At 44.1% G+C, this 22,459-nt stretch overlaps 1 protein-coding gene across 1 annotated transcript in view; it reads left to right on the forward strand.

The window, feature by feature from the left end:
- Window positions 1-22,459, forward strand: part of TMEFF1 (transmembrane protein with EGF like and two follistatin like domains 1) — a 224,852-nt gene that overhangs the window by 134,112 nt on the left and 68,281 nt on the right. Inside the window, exons 2-3 of the mRNA XM_065399550.1 lie at window positions 4,726-4,835; window positions 9,540-9,669. Of these exons, the coding sequence (XP_065255622.1) occupies window positions 4,726-4,835; window positions 9,540-9,669 (240 nt within the window). The remainder of the gene's footprint in view (window positions 1-4,725; window positions 4,836-9,539; window positions 9,670-22,459) is intronic.

The raw sequence follows: 22,459 nt of genomic DNA on the forward strand, positions 1-22,459 counted from the left end.
CTATGATGACCTCCACGTTTCCCAGGGTCACTACCTTTGAGAGCAGTAGCTCAACGATTGCGTTGGCTACTTGCATCACAACAACCCCCACGGTAGATTTGCCCACGCCAAAGTGGATCGTGACTGACCGGTAGCTGTCCGGCGTTGCAAGCTTCCAGAGGGCTATGGCCACTCGCTTCTGGACACTCAGGGCTGCTCGCATCCGGGTGTCCTTGCGCTTCAGGGCAGGGAACAGCAACTCACAAAGTTCCAGGAAAGTCCCCTTCCGCATGCGAAAGTTTCGCAGCCACTGTGATTCATCCCAGACCTGCAGCACTATGCGGTCCCACCAGTCCGTGCTTGTTTCCCGGGCCCAGAATCGCCGTTCCACAACATCAACATGACCCATTGCCACCATGATGTCCTCGGCGCGGGGTCCTGTGCTTTGTGACAGGTCTGTGCCACTCTCAGACTTCAGGTCCTCACCGCGCTGCCGTAGCCTCCTCGCCCGATTTCTCAGCATCTGCCTCTGGGAAAGGTGGATGATAAGGTTCGAGGTGTTGATAATGGCCATAACTGCAGCGATGGTCGCAGCGGGCTCCATGCTCGCAGTGCTGTGGCGTCCGCGCTGTCACTGACCAGAAAAGTGCGCGAACTGATTTCCCGCCGGCGCTTTCAGGGAGGGAGGGCGGGAGTGACGGTTGGATGACGACAGTTACCCAAAACCACCCTCGACACATCTTTTTCCCCAGAAGGCATTGGGGGCTCGACCCAGAATTCCAATGGGCAGCAGGGACTGCGGGAACTGTGGGATAGCTGCCCACAGTGCACCGCTTCCAATGTCGACGCTTGCCCCGTTAGTGTGGACTCACAAAGTCGAATTACTGTCCTTAGTGTGGACACACACGTTCGACTTTGTAATATCGATTCCACATATTCAATTTAAGTAAAATCGAACTACTCTCGTAGTGTAGACATATATGAGGCGAGGTAGAGGCAAAACAAAACAAAGGTGATAATTTTAAAATTTTAAAACTTTATAAGGGAAAACACCAAAATTGTGTCTGGAGCATAAATAATATAGAACATTACCAAAGACTTACTATTTATAGTAATAAACTATACATTACCATCTCATTAACCTTTGTGAGCTTGTACATGCTGTGCGGTTAGTACCACATACATTGTTATTAACAAGAATAAAAGAGATTACTTTACAATACAGTGTCACTTCAGAAAAGAATCTACTTTTCCTCTCCGTGGCTGTAAGTACAGCTGCACTCTTGCTGTCCTCTTCTTTGCTTTCTCCAGCTTGAAGTGCTTCTTCGATTCAGCGTTCCTGTGGCTGTCCCTCTTTTCAACGAGTTTATCCACAAGTGGGGTTTATTCACCTAGTGGCCCTCACTTGTCCATTAGGCGCCTATGAACTGTGTTCAGTCAATACATGTTCACACAATCACTCTCTCTCTGTTCATGTCTTTTAGGTCCTTTGTGGGTGGGCTTCTTGTTGATTGCTTCCAGGATCTGTTTACATCTAACACAGCTTTTTCATCAATTCCTTTTTTCACCAATTATATTTCCTTTCAGTTTTTCCCTGGATACTCTCTCTCTGGTAAGTCTGTAGATTTGATTTCCCTCTTCTTCCCTTCTCTAAGAGCATCTGCTCATGTACGCAGGTCTGCTTTTTTTCTGCTTCTCCTGATCTGAAACCTTTCCTATTTTCCTCCTTCTCACTTCCTAGTCCTCTGCTTTTATTCTCCTGTTCTTCTCTTATTTTATCCCCTCCCCCTACCCAGGCTCCAGTTCATCTGTTAGCTCCACATCTCCATCCTCCTCCTTCTCTCTAACAGCTTTTTCTGACTGCCCCTTCGGGTGGATTCCAAGTCCCCTCCCCAGTTCGAGCTGCACTCTCCTTGGACGTCTCTCTCCCCAGGACAGCATTCTGTGCTGCTGCATCACAACTGAAGCCGGTGCTAGTGTCAGGGTGCAGGTTACTACACATGCACATCAATGGTGTGGCAACCAGATAGTTAACTAGCACATTAAAATCTTCATTTATATCTTCAAGAATGATAGATTAAAATCCATATTTATTTTTTCAGTCACTTTTCATGTTTACCTAATTTGGGGGTTGCCAATGGTGCTTCATCATTCAGCTAATAATATCAAGGTCTGACACAGCTCTTTTGTCTGTAGATCTCAAAGCACTTTACAGAAGATGGTATGTATAATTATCTCCATATTACAGATGGGGAGGCTAGAGGAAAGAGAGGTAGAATGACTTGCCCCAGGTCACCCCGCAGGTCAGTGCTAGTGCCAGGTGTAGAGTATAGATTTCCTTGCTCCAAGCCCAGGGCCCAACCTATTGGCTCATGCTGCCCCCTAGAGTAACATCACTGTAGCGTGCACTAGGTATGTGCACAGTTCCACAACACCTACCTTAGAAAGTCTGGCAATATGTTTTTCATTCTTAAACTGGTATCAAAGGATGATGGAAGCATGTTCTATATATGTTTTCTATTGGATTTCTACTACCAATGTCATCAGTGACGACATCGCCTGTTGTTTTATATATTGTCTGTCTCTGTGGTGCCTGAGTACTGACATTTTAGCAGGAAGATTGCCACCAGCATTGGCCTGTAAATGATGATCATAACTATTTTGTTTTTAACTTTCATCTACATTTCACAGTTCCTGAATAGTGAGAAGTTCTTCTTTCCTTTAACTTCTGCTTTTATTCAGCCCATCCCCCTGAATACAGTTTTCTTCTAATTATCAAAAGTGGTAAAGCAAGTTCTGAAAAACATAGGTGTAAACGGATCTGTGTTTGTGGTTTGTACTATTGTAGAGCTCTGTAGGTCTCTAACACAAACCTAGCCCAAAGCATGAAAGTTCCTTTTCCTTTTAAAGGAATGTTTTCAAGTTAAACTAGTGGTGGGCAATCTGCGACCCATCAGGGTAATCTGATTGTGGGCGCGAGACATTTTGCTGATATTGACTGTCCACAGGCACAGCCGCCCGCAGCTCCCAGTGGCCGCGGTTCGCCGTTCCCGGCCAATGGGAGCTGTGGGAAGCAGCACGGGCCACAGGGACATGCTGGCCGCCGTTTCGCGCAGCTCCCATTGTCTGGGAACGGTGAACCGCGGCCACTGGGAGCTGCAGGCGGCCATGCCTGCAGACGGTCAACGTCAGCAAACTGTCTCGTGGCCCGCAATCAGATTATCCTGATGGGCCGCATGCGGCTCGCGGGCCACAGGTTGCCCATCACTGCGTTAAACTGTTAGAGTGGGATTTTTAAAAGCACACAGTGCTGGTATCACTCTGCTTCCACTGAAGTCAATGGTATAACTCCCATTGTCTTCAGTGAGAGATAAGCACTGAGCTCTTTAAGTAATCCCACCCTTACTTTTCATTGGTCTCTCTTCTGCATGGTCATATTTATGTGTGGGGTTAATAATATTCAAATCCCCCCTTAAAGCTCTTCTTTGATGTGATGCCTACAAAAAACTTGACAACAGTTAGGCAGCTGGTGCGCTGAGACCACTGCCTATGAGGCTGATCAGTATTGTTTCTTTGTGCTCCCCAAGTCTGTCTGTCTGTCGCTCAGTCTGTTGTCTCTTGTCTTAGGCTTTGTCTCCACTACCTTGCTTTTAGCGACATGGCTGTGCTGCCACATCCCCCACAAGTGGCAGTGGCTTTGTCGGCAGGAGAGCCCTCCTGCCAATAAAGTGCTGTTCACACTGGCGCTTTTCGTCGGTAAAACTTTTGTCATTCGGGGGTGTGGTTTTTCAACACCCCTGAATGACAAAAGTTTTGCCGAGGAAGTTCCAGTGTAGACAAAGGTCTTAGGGTATGCCTACTCTGCAACGTGAAGGTGTGATTGTAGCAGGGGTAGGCCTACCTGTCTTAGCTTTTATCTAGCTAGCATGGGTGCTAATAGCAGTGTAGAATGGGTGGCCTGGGCTAGCAAGCTGAGTAGGGCTTGAACTCTGATTGCTAGCCCATGCTGAACCCCATGCCACTATGTCTACACTGTGACTCTTGCCCACGCCAGCTAGACTAAAGCTAACATGAATACTCCTATCCCTGCTACAATCACGCCTTCACTTTGCAGTGTAAACACTTTGTTCTGTTATTGTACAGCACCTAGCACAGCGGGGTCCTGGTCCATGACTGGGGCTCCTAGGTGCTACCATAATACTAATCAATCAATAATAATATAGTACATATTTATAATGTTTTCAATCTGAAGGATCACAGTGTGGCTTGCCTCCTGGGCTGGAAGGCAGGAAAGATGTTTTCTGAACAGATTCTAGCCCCCCCTAAAATCCACAGCATGGCTCCTCTTTCAGGCTTTGTGACAAGAAAAGCAGAAGGGGCAGAGGGGACATGGTCTATATATTTGTGTGTGTATCTTGACTCCTGCTATTATCTGCTGGGGAATGGGCCGTTTGTGTATTGGGGAGAGCACTGCTAGTGAGAATATGGAAGACAATAACTGTTTTGGCAGTGTATGTGTGCCCCTGTTCTGGAGCTGTTTGTGTGGTGAGGCAGAATGTAGCTGTACATACAGTGCCAATGGAACAGCTCTACCTCTGGTTGCCAGTTGGCACACAGCATATGGAACAAGAGTATCGACTTTTTAAAAAATATCTGCGTGGGAAAATTACTGGTTTAAAGATGAAGCTGACATTATTATACCAAAAAATAAATCACTACATTATCCATCTTTTTTCCCTTTTACAGAATTAAATGTAAGGGAGTCTGATGTAAGAGTGTGTGATGAATCATCATGTAAATATGGGGGAGTGTGTAAAGAAGATGGAGATGGCTTGAAATGTGCATGTCAGTTTCAGGTAAGGACTTTGCACTTTTGTATCTGCTGTGATTTGAAATATTGGGCTATTTATAGGAACACTGAGAAGTGTGTTAATTTTAAAGTTTCAGCTACCTAAACATTTATGTAATCTGATGAGACATGTTCTCTAGATTCTAAATATATGTAGTCGGACAGGTTGTGAATCACCCTGACAGAGAGTTAGAGGGACTATGCTCCCAGCCAACTCCCCTGCACAGCTTCATTAGGACATTCTGCAGCGTGGGGCTAAGGGTGGGTAGGAGAGCAGGCATTGTACATCTGATGTTCACGAGGGAGGGAGAGAATATGTGTATCCTCCCCAAACTTATAGCACTGACTCTGAGGATAGAATGAATTTTCTGAGATCATACAAATAAATCCATTAGTTATCTTAGGAATTAAATGAATTAAAAAATAGTTCCTTTAAGACATTCATCACCCTGCATCAGACCCTTTTTTGGCCCTAATGATCCTAACAGAATAACACAGACTTGTCAAACTTACCATATAGTTAAAACACATCAAAACCTTCAGCACAGGCTACATCTGAACAATTTTTAAAGCATTATTGTTCATTTTTCCCTGTTATTCTCCATAACTAAAAGTTACTCCCTTAGCAAAGGATAATGTTCGACTCAGAGAATTCTACCAAGAACTGCCCTCTTTCAAAAAGGATACCATCTCCTACTGTTCTGAATGAGGGTAAAGCTACAGGTCGCCCTTATCAAATATGCGCATCAAAACTACCTTTCTTCAAATCAGGTTTCTTAGTAAACTTGTGCCTTATCTCTATGGCCAGCTTTGTAGCACCGGAATCTAAAATGATTGCAACATACTCAGGTTTCTTTAGCTTTCTAAATTCTTGGATACAGAGTGCTAAATTATTTTCAAACTGCTAAATCAGGGGCCATCCTATGACTAGTTGGCATTGTTGCCAAATTTCACAATTTTATTGTAAGGCTCATATTTTGCTGTTTTTCTAAAAAAAACCCAGCTCCTGGAGTCATGTGAGAATCTCAGCTTTCATTTTTTTTAAGTATGCTTCTAGCCATAATAGTCATAGGGAAAAAAACTTTAAAATGTAACCAGAGTATCCTTTGAAGGCTTGAAAACCAGAAAGCAAATGACAAGAACACAACATTTATTACTTTTAAAAATATGATGATTTTAAAGACAATCTCACGATATTTGGGGGTGCCTGATTCATGATTTTTGAATCAATAAATCACACAGTCACTGGTTATTCTGTCTTATCTTATTTCTGTTTGCAATGTTCAGAGTGTTAGAACATTTTGTATTTTTGTTGGTGCACATTTCTACCTCCTCAGCTTAACTTAAAAGTTGCTATTAGCACACAGGAATTTACAAGCAGTAAAATCGGTTTCCAACAAAAGAAGGAAACAGAATGAGGGAATCAACAGAAAATGCCCCTTGCTGTGTATTTTTCATATGTAACAAAGAGGTTGAATACTTGTTTTAAGTGCAAAACTCAACTCAACCTTAATTAAGGAGCTTCAACTGGCACCTACAAAATATCCCAAATTAAAGACTTATTAAAATAACAACCACACAGAACCAGCTTGACAGTGTCCCTTCAGCTGCTCTGCATATAAATTGAAAAGTCATGCCTGGCAAGAGAAACAGATAATAAAAATTTCAGTGAATATTCCAGGGATGCTGCAGTTTTTCAAAGATCTGTTCTATCTTGGCAGTTTCATAACTAAAGAAACTAGGGTCTGGATTAGCTAGCTGAAAATGTCCCTATTGGAGAACGGTTCTCAGCTGGTGTAAAGCCGATGGAGGTGGATCCACTTTGTTCACCCCTTGTCCACCCCCTCCGCTCCCCGCATCAGAGATGTTCTGGATGACGAATGGGATACTGTTAAACAGAGCAGCTACAAAGCTGCTTTAAATAATGGCTGGCACAGATCTTCCCTCATATTCAGGGAGCTGTAACCAAGTCCCAGACACCCCCCGCTCTCCTTGCTGAGTTGAGCTCCTCCACATGAGAGATTCTTTCCCTGAATGTATAGGAATAACCAGTGACCAACATCCCAGTCTCGTTTCTTCTTAGGTTTTTAAACCTTAAGGAGTTTAAGTACTAATGGATCATCATAACATTTCCTCTTAGAAGCGCCTTTGGAAATGACTTGCTGTCAAATATAAGGATGTCATTGAAACAAACGTAACATCATTGAAGGAAGAGCGCCAGGGGATTTAGTCCATCTATGAACAAATCTTTCTTTCTTTCTTTCTGCCACCACATCTATTGAGTTTAGGTGATATTTTGAAGTTTAAAACTCCAGAATTACATTTGCAAATGAGGTTGCTTGCAAGTAGCTAGGGGATTCTCCAGTGCTCTCCCTGCAGTGACCTTGCACATTTTAATGATGTCCTGACATTCAGCAGCTGTAAACATTAAACGGATAGTTTTGGTTTTGTGCTCACTAGGGGGGAATGTGTTCACTACACTTTTGATAAAGATGTTTCAGTGTTTGATCCTTGCAGAGCAATTTACAGGCTATTTTGCAGGATTTCAATAAAATAAAAATGATTGACATTTATGTCATCCAATGTTCCCAAAGCATTAAAAACACAAACAAACTATAAAGCAGGCATCACTTCACATATCACTGAAATGCAGCGGAAACTGGTAGCTTTTAAATAGCACACAGCAACATCTAGATTGAACATGGGGAATACACATAGGCATTGGAAAATATAGTTCTCCAAAAAACTTCTCCCATTCCAGCAATGACTCGCCCAGGCCCTGCTTAGCATGAGATCTGACAGGTTCACAGGCCAAGGCTGCTCAATAAATTAAAAGAACCACAGAGATGCTATGAGCACTTTTCAGAGCAGTAATGTGAGTTGCTTGTGTGTGTGGAGTTTATTACATTCTTGGTTACTTTTGATTGGGTGACAGGGAAGGAAGAATAATTTCCTTTAAAATTAACTTTAAAAATGAAATATTTTGATTGCTTGTATGCCAAAAGTGATTTTGATAAACAAGTTATACACATTTGAAAAATAAACAAACAACTGCAGTCTCAAAGAAGTTGATCCAGACATCAGAGCATTTTGGGGGCTTGTCTAAACATAAAATTTATACCAGTACAACCTTTTGTGCAGACACTCTAGCATCAGTTTAGCTAAATCAGTTTAGCATCACACCTGCAGTTAAACAGATGCAATGTCTGTGAGTAGACCAGGCCTTAGTCCCTGTTTTTCCTTGTGGTACTATGGATCAGAAAGTGGTGTACTATGAGAGTTGGATCAAACCCTAAATAGTGGGAGTGGGCTGGTGTTTCTTTCCCTGGGTATTTGGAAGGTGGGGATGGAGTGGTTACAGTATGTTTTCTACATTATTTTTATGTACACTGGGTACAGGAGACATTTACTCCGTCTTTGTTAGGATGGGACAGCTATTACTAAAATACTATGCCAAAGCCTTTCATGGTGGGCATTGATTTATTTAATGCAGTGCTTCCCAAACTTGGGACGCCGCTTGTGTAGGGAAAGCCCCTGGCGGGCCGGGCCGGTTTGGTTACCTGTCGCGTCCGCAGGTCCGGCCGATCGCGGCTCCCACTGGCCGCGGTTCACTGCTCCAGGCCAATGGGAGCTGCTGGAAGCGACGCGGGCCGAGGGACATACTGGCCGCCGCTTCCAGCAGCTCCCATTGGCCTGGAGCAGCGAACCGCAGCCAGTGAGATCCGCGATCGGCCGGAACCTGCGGACGCGGCAGGTAACCAAACCGGCCCAGCCCTCCAGGGGCTTTCCCTACACAAGCGGCGTCCCAAGTTTGGGAAACACTGATTTAATGTATTGTCCTTTCTTTTTTTTTAAATGGACCCATCACAATATTGTTTGATATTTAACAGGGATCGGCAACCTTTGGCACACGGCCGCAGTTTACCGTTCCAGGCCAATGGAGGCTGCGGGAAGCGGCGTGGGCTGAGGGATGTGCTGGCTGCCACTTCCCGCAGCCCCCATTGGCCTGGAACGGCGAACCACGGCCAGTGGGAGCTGCGATTGGCCGAACCTGTGGACACTGCAGGTAAACAAACTATCCTGGCCCACCAGCGGATTTCCCTGATGGGCCGTGTGCCAAAGGTTGCCGATCCCTGATATATAACAACAATATAAAAGTATTATGACAGATGTTGACTAAATTAAAAAATCACATACTAAATAGGAGTATGAATATTCAGGGGATGGGATTTTTGCCATCTTCCTTGAAAGACAAGTCCATAGTCTAAATCTTGCAGTCAGGAAATCTTCCCTGATGTTCACCTTAATTTTTTCTTTGCTCAATTTCATTTCATTACTCCTAATTATATATTCTTGTTTTACCTTAAAGGACTTTTCTCCCTTCTTGGTGTTTTTGCCCTTCAAATACTTGTAGATGATTATTGTATTCCCCTTAGTCATTATACAGCCTCGCTACACATATTTAATTCTTTTAATCTTTCCTGCTAAATTAATCCCTGCAGCCTATACAGAGATAGACTATCATTCCCATGGCCCATGAAAGGATATTTGAAGTCATTCTTAACCAAACAGAATGATGATTTACTGTTAACTAGCAGTCTGACAGTTTACCCTTCTGCATGACTATTTTCCTATACGTTCATGTGTATTGTATTAAAGATTATTTATGTGTGATTGCATGACTGAATTTATTTGATACTTTCTTTTTTAGTGTCATACAAATTACATTCCTGTTTGTGGATCAAATGGAGACACTTACCAAAATGAATGCTTCCTCAGGAGAGCTGCTTGCAAGCATCAGAAAGAGATAACAGTGGTAGCAAGAGGACCTTGTTATTCTGGTATGTAAGATATGATTGTGCAACATTAATAAATAAGGTTGTGGCTTTTTTATTAAAGTGCTTTTCATTTTTTTCATGCTCTTTGTAGAATTAATTTTTAAAAAATGCAGAAATCACAGATGACCTTTAATTATGAAACATTGTCACCAGCAGATATAGGGTTTCTTCTGTATGTTAGCCAATCCAAACATTTTTTCTTTTTACATATTTTTAACCTAGGAAACAATTGGTGAATGCTTTTGATGCAAAAGAAAAATCTTGATTATCACCTAATGTTAGTCATCTCTTCATGACTCATGTCTTGGGTGTACAGAATTAAAACTATGTTCAGCAAAGGGATCCACCCAGCACATCCTATAGCTGCAGAGAGCCACACTGAATGTAATGGAGCTCTTTGGCATGTTCCTAGGCAGGTCCATTTGCAGGATCTTGCCACATATTTACAAACAGCCACATGTATTGTGGCAAGGCAGTGGCTAATACAACCTCTAGCAAATTGAAAGAAACTAAAAGCTTTGTTGTAATCTATTCAGGGGAGAGACCCAACTGTGTAGATTTACTATCTAGAGTAAAAGGTGACTCTTCTCTAACCCTTTAGCAGTGCAGAATCTGAGAGTGTCTTCTTGTTTCCTCTTTCCCTTTACTCCTTTCTGAAACAAAATTTGGAATGGTTCAGTAGTTTTGGACTCTCCCTTTAGAAGCAGAAACCTCTCTGGGAGCAAACAGCTTCTGAGTTCAGGTTCCAGTTCTGTGTCTCCATGAACAGGAGGTGATGGTGGTTTTGGATTAGGCTATTTTAGGGAGCAGGTAAATCTATTTATTGTAGATTCATGGGCACCTCTTGTTCCTTTTCCCAAACCTACCCACCCTCTATTTTCATGGCTTTTCTACATCAAACTGATAGCTTTATTTTCTAGCACTATAATGTTATAGTGATTTAAAATCAAAGAAAACCATATGGAAGAATTCTAGCCAAAGGCTTGAACACAAGAAAACTTCATTGTTAGAGCTTTCTTGAACCTATGTGCAGATTTCAGTCTCTGAGGCCAGTTCACTGGGATACAGACAGGTGGCTGGCTTCCTCAAAACTGGCCATCTCAGAAGATTTCAGTGAATGATTAATGCACCAAAATCTAATTTTGGGGGACTCATCTGGCCTATATCTGGTCCATGGGAGGTTTTCACAGACATTCATGTCTAAAGAAATAATTAGACTTCATTATCACTGGCTTGCACATGGCCAAACTGTAAAAGTCCAAGAGCTTTCCAATCTAACACCTCATTAGTCTCTTCAGTTCTGCTATGGATACACCAGTAACCAGAGAAAGCAGGTTTCTTTGGAGGAAACTTATTTGTGGTGTGATCCAGTGCCTTTTTCATATCATTTAGGGGAGTAAACCATGAATAAATGTTCAAGGTCTCCAAGTGTGAAGACTTGATATAGAATTGTGATAAAGCTTTGTCTTGACTAGAATATATTGAAATGGAGGAAACCCCACCTCTGGATGGAGCTAAGGAATTGAAATCTTAAATGGCAGCCAAAGACCAGGCAGAGATACTGGACCCTGAAGCCAAACTACAATGAAACAAGAGAAGATGCTTCTATGGTCCAGTCACTTTCTCTTCCCAACCTCTAGTGTTCCCTGTAGGTAACCATCAATGCTGCCTTTATTTCACTCAAGGAAAACTACCTGATTCTCTGAAACAAAAGTAAAATTCTCCCCCACAACCCCATACCCTACTTAGAATCTGCAGCCTTTAGATAGAGAGGTGGAGGAAGAGGACTTAGAACACTGAAGCAAATCCAGTGAAGTGTTTAGGCCCTAGGAGGATCAAGTCATATGGGGTTTGTCCCAGGGCTGTGCCAAGCTAAGAGTACTCTCATCTTCAGATCTCTGGTTGCTAATCACCACTTCACTTAGCTATATGTCTCAATGGTCTGGAGAGATTCCTTCCTTCCATCTCCTTTTTCTCAAAGATCTACACAAAAAGAAGGGAATTCAGGACATGAAGTATCACTTTATAACAATCATCATAGTAGCTGAAGACATGTTTTGAGACACATTGGACCAAAATATACAGAATATACGCTTGACCCTAAGGGCTTGATTCTGGCTTCACACCAGTTTTACACTAGTATAATTCCATTGACTTCAGTGGAGTTACTCCTGATTTACACCAGTATAACTGAGATCATAGCCAGGCCCTAAGTGTCTGCTTTTTTCCATTAAATCCTGGATCATAACACCATAAATTCCTTCCTCTGGGGCTCATCCTGTTCACATGGAGTACTTACCCTGTGATCTTAAGTAATTGTAGGTGAACGTTTTTGTGCTCTTGATCTGCATGATGCATACAGTCGGAAACAGACTCTTCAAATTACATCAAAATAAATACAACATATGCACATTAATTTTCAACTAGCCCACCAGAATTTGCTGTGATAATTCTTTTTGTTCTGAGATGCCATTAGGAGTTCAGAGCTCTGCCTGGCTGCAGCCAATCAAATGTTCACCAACTTCATGGTGGTCCTAGCTTCAGTCCTTTGAAGGAAAGGCCCATTCATCCACGCACACTTCGACAACTGTTAAAACTACTGTAGGATTGCATTAGATAGGATCCATTAAACTGGGGCCATTGATTCCTGGAAGCACAAATCGGGGGTGGGGGGGGAAGGGAGGTGATGAAGGGAGGTAAACCAACCTTGCTCTAGCTTCTTTTCAGGAGCTGGTTTATTTGGGGACCTATTCAATACTCAGCATCCTGGAGCAGAGGGCGCAGGTGTCTGTTCTGATGCAGGTTTTCATGGCCTGGACGGGTCTCAACGTGTTGAGATCTGTGACAACTGGCATAAATGTGGTTCTCTAGCTGCAGGTTCACATGAATCCTATGGTGTTCCAGCTGCTCAGCCTCAGGTCATCACATTTGTGGCTGTACACATCTGGGGCAATAATATATTTGAGACTCACCTTTCACAAACCCCAGGCCTTATGCTAGCTCTCAGTTAGCGATTACAGGGTGGCAAGATACACTGGTTACTAGGCTGGAATTCTTTCAGTACAGTAACTCCTCACTTAAAGTCGTCCCAGTTAACGTTGTTTCGTTGTTACGTTGCTGATTAATTAGGGAACGTGCTCGTTTAAAGTTGTGCAATGCTCCCTTCTAACGTTGTTTGGCAGCCTCCTGCTTTGTCCACTGCTTGCAGGAAGAGCAGCCTGATGCAGCTAGCTGGTGGGGGCTTGGAACCAGGGTGGACCGGCAGCCCCCCCATTAGCTCCCCTCTCCCCTAAGTTCCCTATGCAGCAGCTGCCAGCAGGCTATCAATTGCAGCTATCCTTTCCCCCACTGCCATGTGCTGCTCCTGCCCTCTGCCTTGGAGCTGCTCCCCGAGCCTCCTGCTTGCTTTGCGGGGGGAAGGAAAAAGGGGGGCTAATGACAGGTGTCCTCCTCCCCCCTGCTCCTACACCTCGCTTACCCCTTCTTCTCCATATAAAGCAGAGTGGGACACGGAAGGAGAAAGACAGAGAAAGCCTGGGGCAGCAGCTGCTGTCTCAACTTCCTGATCCACTTAAAAATACAATGCATTTAAGAGTGGGTCAGCTTACTTAAAGGGGCAGTGTGCATCTCTCTCTCCCACACACAAGGTGTGTGTCTGTCTCTGTCTGCTATGCTATCTCCCCTCCCCTCCATTCCTGCTGCCTTGTAGAGGCTGCATTAACAACATTAACACCAATGTGTTAACCCTTGAGGGCTCAGCTGAGTGCTAGTTCATCATTTAGCACAGGGGTTCTTAAACTGGGGGTTGAGACCCCTCAGGGGGTCACGAGGTTATTACATGGGGGGGTCATGAGCTGGCAGCCTCTACCCCAAACCCTGCTTTGCCTCCAGCATTTATAATGGTGTTAAATATATTTAAAAGTATTTTAATGTATATGGGGGGGTCGCACTCAGAGGCTTGCTATGTGAAAGGGTTCACCAGTACAAAGGTTTGAGAACCACTGATTTAGCAGCAAGGCATTCCCTGGGAAATATCCCACCCTCTTCCACCCTCTAACTTCACCACCTCAACCAAGCTTCACAATCATCATAGCTGTGAACAGTATTAAATTGTTTGTTTAAAATGTATACTGTGTGTATATATATATAATATATAGTTTTTTGTCTGGTGAAAAAAAATTCCCTGGAACCTAACCCCCCCATTTACATTAATTCTTATGGGGAAATTGGATTCGTTTAACATCGTTTCACTTAAAGTCGCATTTTTTCAGGAACATAACTACAATGTTAAGTGAGGAGTTACTGTAATTGCTGCCTAGGGACTATTTTATTATTATAGTATGTGAGATTTTTAAGTCTTTTAATACTCTAAGAACAGGGCAATTCTCATTTGTAGGGGACTATTTCCATCTAAAACTATATCACAGAATTGGAAAAGACTGCATAGCATGTTTGGTCTGGCTATTAATATTTATTTCTTGTTTGGTAACGTTTTAATTAATAGCTCAAGCCAGGTTTGCAAGGTCATCAGTAACTTAGCCATAAATGTATTAGTAATAGACTGGCTTGCTTTGCACAGGATGCATGGTAAATAAACCCTGTAATACATGGTAGGCTTTTTGAATTCAGAGATTCCCAAATACACAGAATTAGAAAATAGTAAGTCTGGGGTGGCATTGGTATAACCCAAATGTAGGACTTCAGACTAAAAGTTATGTTTTAGGGAATGATAATATTATGTGTAACTGAGGGCTTTGAGTGATTGCAAGTGGAGCAGCATTCCTCAACTCTACTAGCAAATTTTCATATAAAAGGCCAAAAATTTCCAAACATGCAGCTCTACAGAGCTATTTAGCACCCATCGCTCCCACTGTAGTTAATGGGAATTGTGGATGTTCAGCATCTATGAAAAATCAGACCACTTTGTTCAGGTGTCTAAATAGAGGTTTAGGTACCTAAATATAGGCACCCATGTTTGAAAATTTGGGGTAAACTAAAGAAACGAGTTAAGCCCAGGTTAGCGCACACTTTACATAATACCTCAGTCTGAAATTTAAGTGCTGATTTAACAAATCTGTTTTTATAAACTCTCCCGCTGCTGTGAAATTCCCCGGTTGGATTACCACTCCCCAAAATCCATATCTGTTCATGAAGGTGAAATTCACCCAGGTGCACTGACACAAGTCCCTCTATGCCATTTAAACCTACTCCATGCCATTTGGGGATTTCCCTGGGCCAGGAGGATTCCTGATCTGCCTAGTTAAGCCAACTGTGATGCTGGTACCAAGCAGATGGAACGGGGACAGGAATTGCCCTAGGTGCTTACAATGTTGAGAAATAGTCACAAAGCTTTTAGTTTGCTTCCTATCTCTCTGGTAGGAGGACATTACTCACTTTCTGATTTGCATTTTATGGGTCATGAAGAAATCAAACCAGTAAATAAGAAATGAATGTTCATGATTTATTTTAATTTGTGTGTTCCTATTAATCAGCACTGCATGTGTAGATTGTTGCCAAGATTTTGACGTCTGCCAGATTTGTATTATATGCCCATCAACATTAATCAAGCACAGTGACCTATAACTGATATTTTTATATAATGTACTCTTCAATTCACAGCTCTCAGAGGATAATATTTATTGGAAAAAACAGTCTACTTCTTTTACTGGGACTTCTAAACTGAAAAAATAGCATGCTATTTGCATAATTAAAAGCAAATAATATAGCTCTATTAAATATATATCGTATTTTTTCAGTTTGTTTTATCTCTTTATGACACACTGCGCTGCAGTGAAGAATGACTCTCCTAAGACATCTTTTAATTTAAACTGGTGTTCTTCAGTTTGAAGTAATCAAACTCTTATTATGAATCCTGACTTCACCGGTTTTTACAGTTTGTGGGCGTTTTTTCTGTAGGTGATTCACAATGAGTGTAATTAGAAGTACATATATGAAAAGAACTCCTTATGCACCTCTACCCCGATATAACGCGACCCGATATAACACGAATTCGGATATAACGTGGTAAAGCAGTGCTCCAGGGGGCCGGGGCTGCGCGCTCCGGCGGATCAAAGCAAGTTCGATATAATGCGGTTTCACCTATAACGCGGTAAGATTTTTTGGCTCCTGAGGACAGCGTTATATTGGGGTAGAGGTGTATCTGGTTTTCTCCTTACCAAACCAAAAAAACAGCCTGGAAAATTCAGCCTGCTAGTTAAATTCTTATAAGCATCAAATACTGGAAATAAAATTTAAAAAGCCCTTGTAAGAAGGCCAAATTGTTCCATCCAGCCTGTGAGGAAGATTTGCTCCAATGCAATGTCCCATTTTTATCATTAGGAAATAAATGGTTTGAGGGTAAACAATGGATGCTAGCATTTCATCTTCTGACCATCTGTACTACTTTTCACAATCTATAATTAAGCGAAAAAAGCTGCTACAAGACACAAATTTGGATCAAATGATTGCAAAACTTTTCTAGGAATGTGTGCCACAGTGGACATTCCTGAGACGTAGACTTGCAAGACAAAGGTTAAAACCCTATTTTAGGCAGCTGGAGTCCCCACAGCTGCTGGCAATTAGGCTTGTAAGCATTCCTCTCAGAAATCTCCTGCTGGCATATCAAAATTAAGGGTAATTGCCAGCAGGCAGCACTGCTCCTGGAGGGTGGGGACACAGCAGGAAGAGGATTGAGTGTTGTTGCTGGGAGTTTGAGAAGACTAAATTGGCATACTTCTTAACAAACTTATTTCGTGTCCTGTTCACTGTGCAAACCTCACTCTGCTGACAGAGTAGCAGGAAGTTGAAGCTTTTTTGTTATTTGTACTAGAGCTGTGAGAGTGACCAACCTTTCTGTTCAGTAGTCAAACAAAAAATGTAAAAATTATTTTTGGATCAACCTGAAATGAAATTTTTTGGAAATTTTTTGCAAACCAAAAAAGTTCTAGGGAAAAAAATCATTTCAGCTCATTTTGTTTGACCCAAAATAAAACATTTCATTTTCTGTTCAAGGTTTTTTTATTTTTTACAAAAATTAATAAAATGGAAGTAAAATTCAAAATTAAAAGTTGTTCTGGATCAAAAAGAGGACACTTTGCATTTTGAAAACATTAAAACAAAACATTTAGACTATTTTTGGGGGGGAAAAAAATTGGGGGGAGAGGTTGAATTAGACACAAATTCACAAAATGTTTCCATCAATCTGAAACTGCATTTTTCAGAAAAGAAAAAAAAAGTTTTGTCCTAAAAAGTATCGCCCAGCTGTAGTTTGCACTGTGGCTGCTGCAAGCCTTCATTTGTGTGGCGGAATGAATTGGATTGTGTAGTTTTCTTTTCCTTCCTAAAACACCAGTCCCTATGCTGATGACTGCTGTGACACTCAGGTATTAGGGAGTAGCCATGTTAGTCTGTATCCACAAAAACAACAAGGAGTCCGGTGGCACCTTAAAGACTAACAAATTTATTTGGGCATAAGCTTTCATGGGTAAAAAACCTCACTTCTTCAGATGCATCTTCAGATGCTCTGACACTCTTGGTATTATGTGGAACTGTGATGCTTCCAAAGGGTAAAAGGTGGAATTGCAGAGTTGTGACACAGCTAAAGAAAAAGTTAAAGGCCCTTGTTGAGTGCTGTGACAGATGGGCAATTCTAGTTGCTGGTGAGTAAACAGGAGCTCCAGGGATAGAGGATCCTGATGTTTGATGTCAAACTCTCCATAACTGGACCCAAATTCAACCTGGAGACATTTCTCCTGGCCTGGAGTGAGTTGCAGAAGGCGTGCATGGCTCAATATACACTGAGCTATTCAGTTAGTTCCATGTTGTCTGGAAAAGCCCAGGTGAAATATAGGCAGCCACTGGGAATTGTGGGTGACTTGCAGAAAGCATCCAGTCTTGATCTCTTTCACCTTTGGCCTTATTGAGGGGATCTATCAAAAACATTTCCAGGAACTTAACTGCCATTGAACATAAAACCTGGATAATGCTGACCATTTTATGGCAGGCTACATAGGAAAGGCTGAGTACTGGCCAGCACATGAAGGTAGCAAGCACAAGCTAGTGGAAAAGATTTTAGTTTTGCCCCCAAACAGGGCCCCACTGATACTAATCAGGCGCCAACAGCCCCTTCCCACACATCCCTCTCTGATGGACACAGGTGCTGGTAGATGCACTAAGCTTGCACCTATTCCTCTGTGACTTGGGCATTTGCCACCTTTGCTTATGTGGGTCCAGAAATTCCTGACACAAAACCATTACACGCATGGAGCTGTTCAAATCATTCACATGGCAGATCGTTGGGCAGGGGCTGGGACAGACCAATGGGCCCCAGGGGAGTGGGAAACTTAAGGGAATTCAACAATGGTGAAAAACTGGCACAGTCCCCGCCCCCTCCCACAGCGCGAGGCTACTAACCCCATTAGTGGTGCACATAGAACTGAGATGCGCTAGCCTGGTGAGTTACCTGCTTCTCTGGTGGCTGCTCAGTGTGGGCCTCAGTGGGGTTGTGGTTCCGCAGCCCCTCGGCCTTCACCTGCCCTCAGGACACACACGAGCCTGAGGCCAAAGTGCTCACAACAGGACCAGTCTAGCTGTGTCTGTCACATGCCTTTCCCTCAGGCTCAAGCACACCCACACCCACACCCAGAGCAGCACAGTCCTTCCTCCCTCCACAGAGCCCCTCCTCCACCAACATCCAAAATGGGGCTGCTCCCACTCACTCCATCCACCCCTCCCTCTGTCACTTGCTCCCCCCACCCTCACTCATTTTCACTAGGCTGGGGCAGTGGATTGGAGTGCGGGGGTGGGTGGAGGGCTCCGGCTGGGGGTGCGGGCTCTGATGTGGGGCCAGGGATGAAGGATATGGGGTGCAGGAGGGGGCTCCAGGCTGGGGCTGAGAAGTTCGGACTGCGGGAGGGGACTCTGGACTGGGGCAAAAGGTTGGGGTGCAGGGGGCTGAGGGCTCTGGCTGGGGGTGCGGGCTCTGGGATGGTACTGGGGATGAGGGGTTTGGGGTGCAGGAGGGTGCTCCAAGCTGGGATCGATGGGTTCGGCGGGTGGGAGGGGATCAGGGCTGGGGCAGGGGGTTGTGGCACAGAAGGGGGTCAGGGTGCAGGCTCCGTGCGGCACTTACCTCAGGCAGCGACCAGAAGCAGTGGCATGTCCCCCAGCCAGCTCCTACACAGAAGCGCAGCCTGGTGGCTCTGCGTGCTACCCCGTCCGCAGGCATTGCCCCCACAGCTTCCATTGGCTGCGGTTCCCAGCCAATGGGAGCTACAGAGCCGGCACTTGGGGTAGGGGCAGCATGCTGAGCCCCCTGGCTGCCCCTATGCCTAGGAGCTGCTGGAGGGGGGACATGCCACTGCTTCTGGGAGCCACGTGGAGCCATGGCAGGCAAGGAGCCTGCCTTAGCCCCACTGTGCTGCCAACCGAACTTTTAACGGCCCGGTCAGCAGCCGCCAGGGTCCCTTTTTGACTGGGCGTTCCAGTCAAAAATTGGACACCTGGCAACCCTATCCTGGGTTCCTCACAGCTGTCATGAAAGCGTCTAGCTTCTTGGCCCTCTAGGCCATTGATCCTCCAGGACTTGGCTACTTGCATGTAGGTGCCATCTGCCAGCTAATTACAATATGTTGAGTTTGCAGTAAAGATTGTTCCTTTGCTTAGGAAAACTTGGCCCAGGCTCAGAAACAAGAACACTATCCCTCCATGCTTCAGCATGGTTGTCCTGAGGACAAGTGCTCTAATACAGCTCCCAGATATTTCAGATATTTAAATCTGAAGTGTCATGCCATTGTAACTGTGGCGGTCCTGACCCAAATGGGAATCATGAGGGTCGCGGTGTTGCTACCCTTACTTGTGCGTGGCTGCTGGTGGCAGCGCTGCCTTCAGAGCTGGGCACCCGGCCAGCAGCTGCCGGTCTTTGGCTGCCCAGTTCTGAACGCAATGCAGGAAGTAAAAGTGGCAATACCGCAACGCCCTCTACAATAGCCAGATTTCACGAGAAAGACCAGATTTCATGGTCCCTGACACATTTTTCACGGCCTTGAATTTGGTAGGGCTCTACTTATGAGCATTAAAAACTGGGTTGACAAACTGATCATGCCTGACCAACCTGATTGCCTTCTATGAAGAGATAACTGGCTCTATGGATATGGGGAAAGCGGTGGATGTGATATATCTTGACTTTAGCAAAGCTTTTGATATGGTCTCCTACAGTATTCTTGACAGCAAGTTAAAAAAGTATGGATGAATGGACTATAAGGTGGATAGAAAGCTGGCTAGATTGTTGGGCTCAACAGGTAGTGATCAATGGCTCGATGTCTAGTTGACAGCCGGTAGCAGTCGGAGTGCCCCAGGGGTCGGTCCTGGGGCTGGTTTTGTTCAACATCTTTATCAATGATCTGGATGATGGGATGGATTGCACCCTCAGCAAGTTCGTAGATGACACTAAGCTGGGGGGAGAGGTAGATATGCTGGAGGGTCCAGAGTGACCTAGACAAATAGGAGGATTGGGCCAAAAGAAATCTCATGAGGTTCAACAAGGACAAGTGCAGAGTCCTGCACTTAGGAAGGAAGAATCCCATGAACCGCTACAGGCTGGGGACCGACTGGCTAAGCAGCAGTTCTGCAGAAAAGGACCTGGGGATTACAGTGGACGAGAAGCTGGATATGAGTCAGCAGTGTGCCCTCGTTGCCAAGAAGGCCAACGGCATATTGGGCTGTATTAGTAGGAGCATTGTCAGCAGATCGAGGGAAGTGATTATTCCCCTCTATTCGGCACTGGTGAGACCACACCTGGAGTATTGCGTCCAGTTTTGGTCCCCTCCCCCCACAGAAGGGAGTGGACAAATTGGAGAGAGTCCAGCGGAGAGCAACAAAAATGATTAGGGGCCTGGAGCACATGACTTACGAGGAGAGGCTGAGGGAACTGGGGTTATTTAGTCTGTAGAAGAGAAGAATGAGGGGGGATTTGATAGCAGCCTTCAACTACATGAAGGGGGGTTCCAAAGAGGATGGAGCTAGGCTGCTCTCAGTGGTGGCAGATGACAGAACAAGGAACAATGGTCTCAAGTTGCATTGGTGAGGTCTAGGTTGGATATTAGGAAACACTATTTCACTAGGAGAGTGGTGAAGCACTGGAATGGGTTACCTAGGGAGGTGGTGGAATCTCCATCCTTAGAGGTTTTTAAGGCCTGGCTTGAGAAAGCCTTGGCTGGGATGATTTAGTTGGTGTTGGTTCTGCTTTGAGCAGGGGGTTGGACTAGATGACCTCCTGAGGTCTCTTCCAACCCTAATATTCTATGATTCTATGAAAGGGAGAAACTGATCTACCCTATCATCCTCCCAAAACTCTTGAGGGTAAGAGACAATCTGTTTTGTCTCTGAGCCTCAGGCACATAATCACGTTAATTTGGAGTCACTACAGATGGAAGAGGAGTTTTCATCCCCCCAGACTGAGATGCAGAATCTAATCAGTAGCTTTTAGCACAGTCTCCAAGAACCAACCACACTGAGACCAGCCCTAGAGCATGGATACCTTCCAGAAAATGCCAAGGAGCTATTGTTTAATTTATAATATTCCTATTGCAACTCTGTAGGTACACTAATCAAATTCATAATACACATATGAAACAGTTACCTTAAAACCTCCCACTCCACAACCCTCACAAGTTAAAAAAGAAAACCCCCACCTTACTCAACTCATCCCCCCTGGAATGGCCTACATAAATAAATGAACCTTGCAGTGTAGCCTGAAAATAAGCAAATTTGGGATTTGTCAGACCAAACAGTAAAGCTGGAATTCCAAAGATGGGAACTTGCCAATGAAAACACTCTGAGACAGATCCTCTGCTGATGTAAATTGATTTCAAAGGATGTACACCAGCTGAGGATCAAAACTTCTCTGCATGCAGCCGGAGTGAAATCCCAAAGAATGGAGTCTTCCTCCCCCTGTCCACAGCATGCTAGCGGAGTTTCTACTGCAGCCTCTAGGCTGGAGTATCCTTCTCAGCAGCACATCCCAGCCTCCATGTAAGGGTGTCCCAGAGGTCTTGTCTGGTGTATTCACAAGGTTATGGAACCATTATGTCCCCACACCTCCCCTGCCTCGAAGCGCACCTACATGGTTGTTTAAATGAAGCCCCAGAGAGTACAGGGGATGTTTGAATACTTTCCAGGGAGTTTCAACGTCCTGTTCACATGCAGCAGACTTCTAGAGTGCTGCTACCTTTGGGGCTTTCTCTGCCTGGGGCAGGCACTGGGGAATGAGGGTTTGAAATAATTGTATAGATTATGAAAAGTAGCTACTGTAACACTGGAAGAATTGCAACTGGAATAATTCCGATTTCTTCAGTCTTAAACATTTGTTCGTTTGACAGATTTTAGCAGCTTTTATGTCACAGGTACAGAATCAGCTCATCACACAATTTCACAATCTCAAGGACGCCTACGGGTTTAGCTCATGTATGCAGATGATGCCACCTTCAAATTTGTTAATCAAGCAATGCTGCACCATATGTCGCATTGTCTGTTCAATGGTGCAACAGTTAAACATTACACAAGGGCTGTCTGCTTTTCAGGAAATTGGATCATTATTGATGTCAAGAAAATACCAGACAGACATTTTCCTTATGTTATCTTATTAGTTTATTTAAACAATGAGACGCCAGCATGAGACTTGGCATAATAGTATGGAATTAAGAAGGGAAATTGTAGGTTGAATAGCAGGAAAATCTCCATTCCTGACAACAGCTCCTGTGGTAAGAGGTTATTTTTAATGTGTGGTAGTGACCTA

The sequence above is a fragment of the Emys orbicularis genome, chromosome 2 (genome assembly GCF_028017835.1).
Source record: "Emys orbicularis isolate rEmyOrb1 chromosome 2, rEmyOrb1.hap1, whole genome shotgun sequence".
NCBI lineage: Eukaryota > Metazoa > Chordata > Testudines > Emydidae > Emys > Emys orbicularis.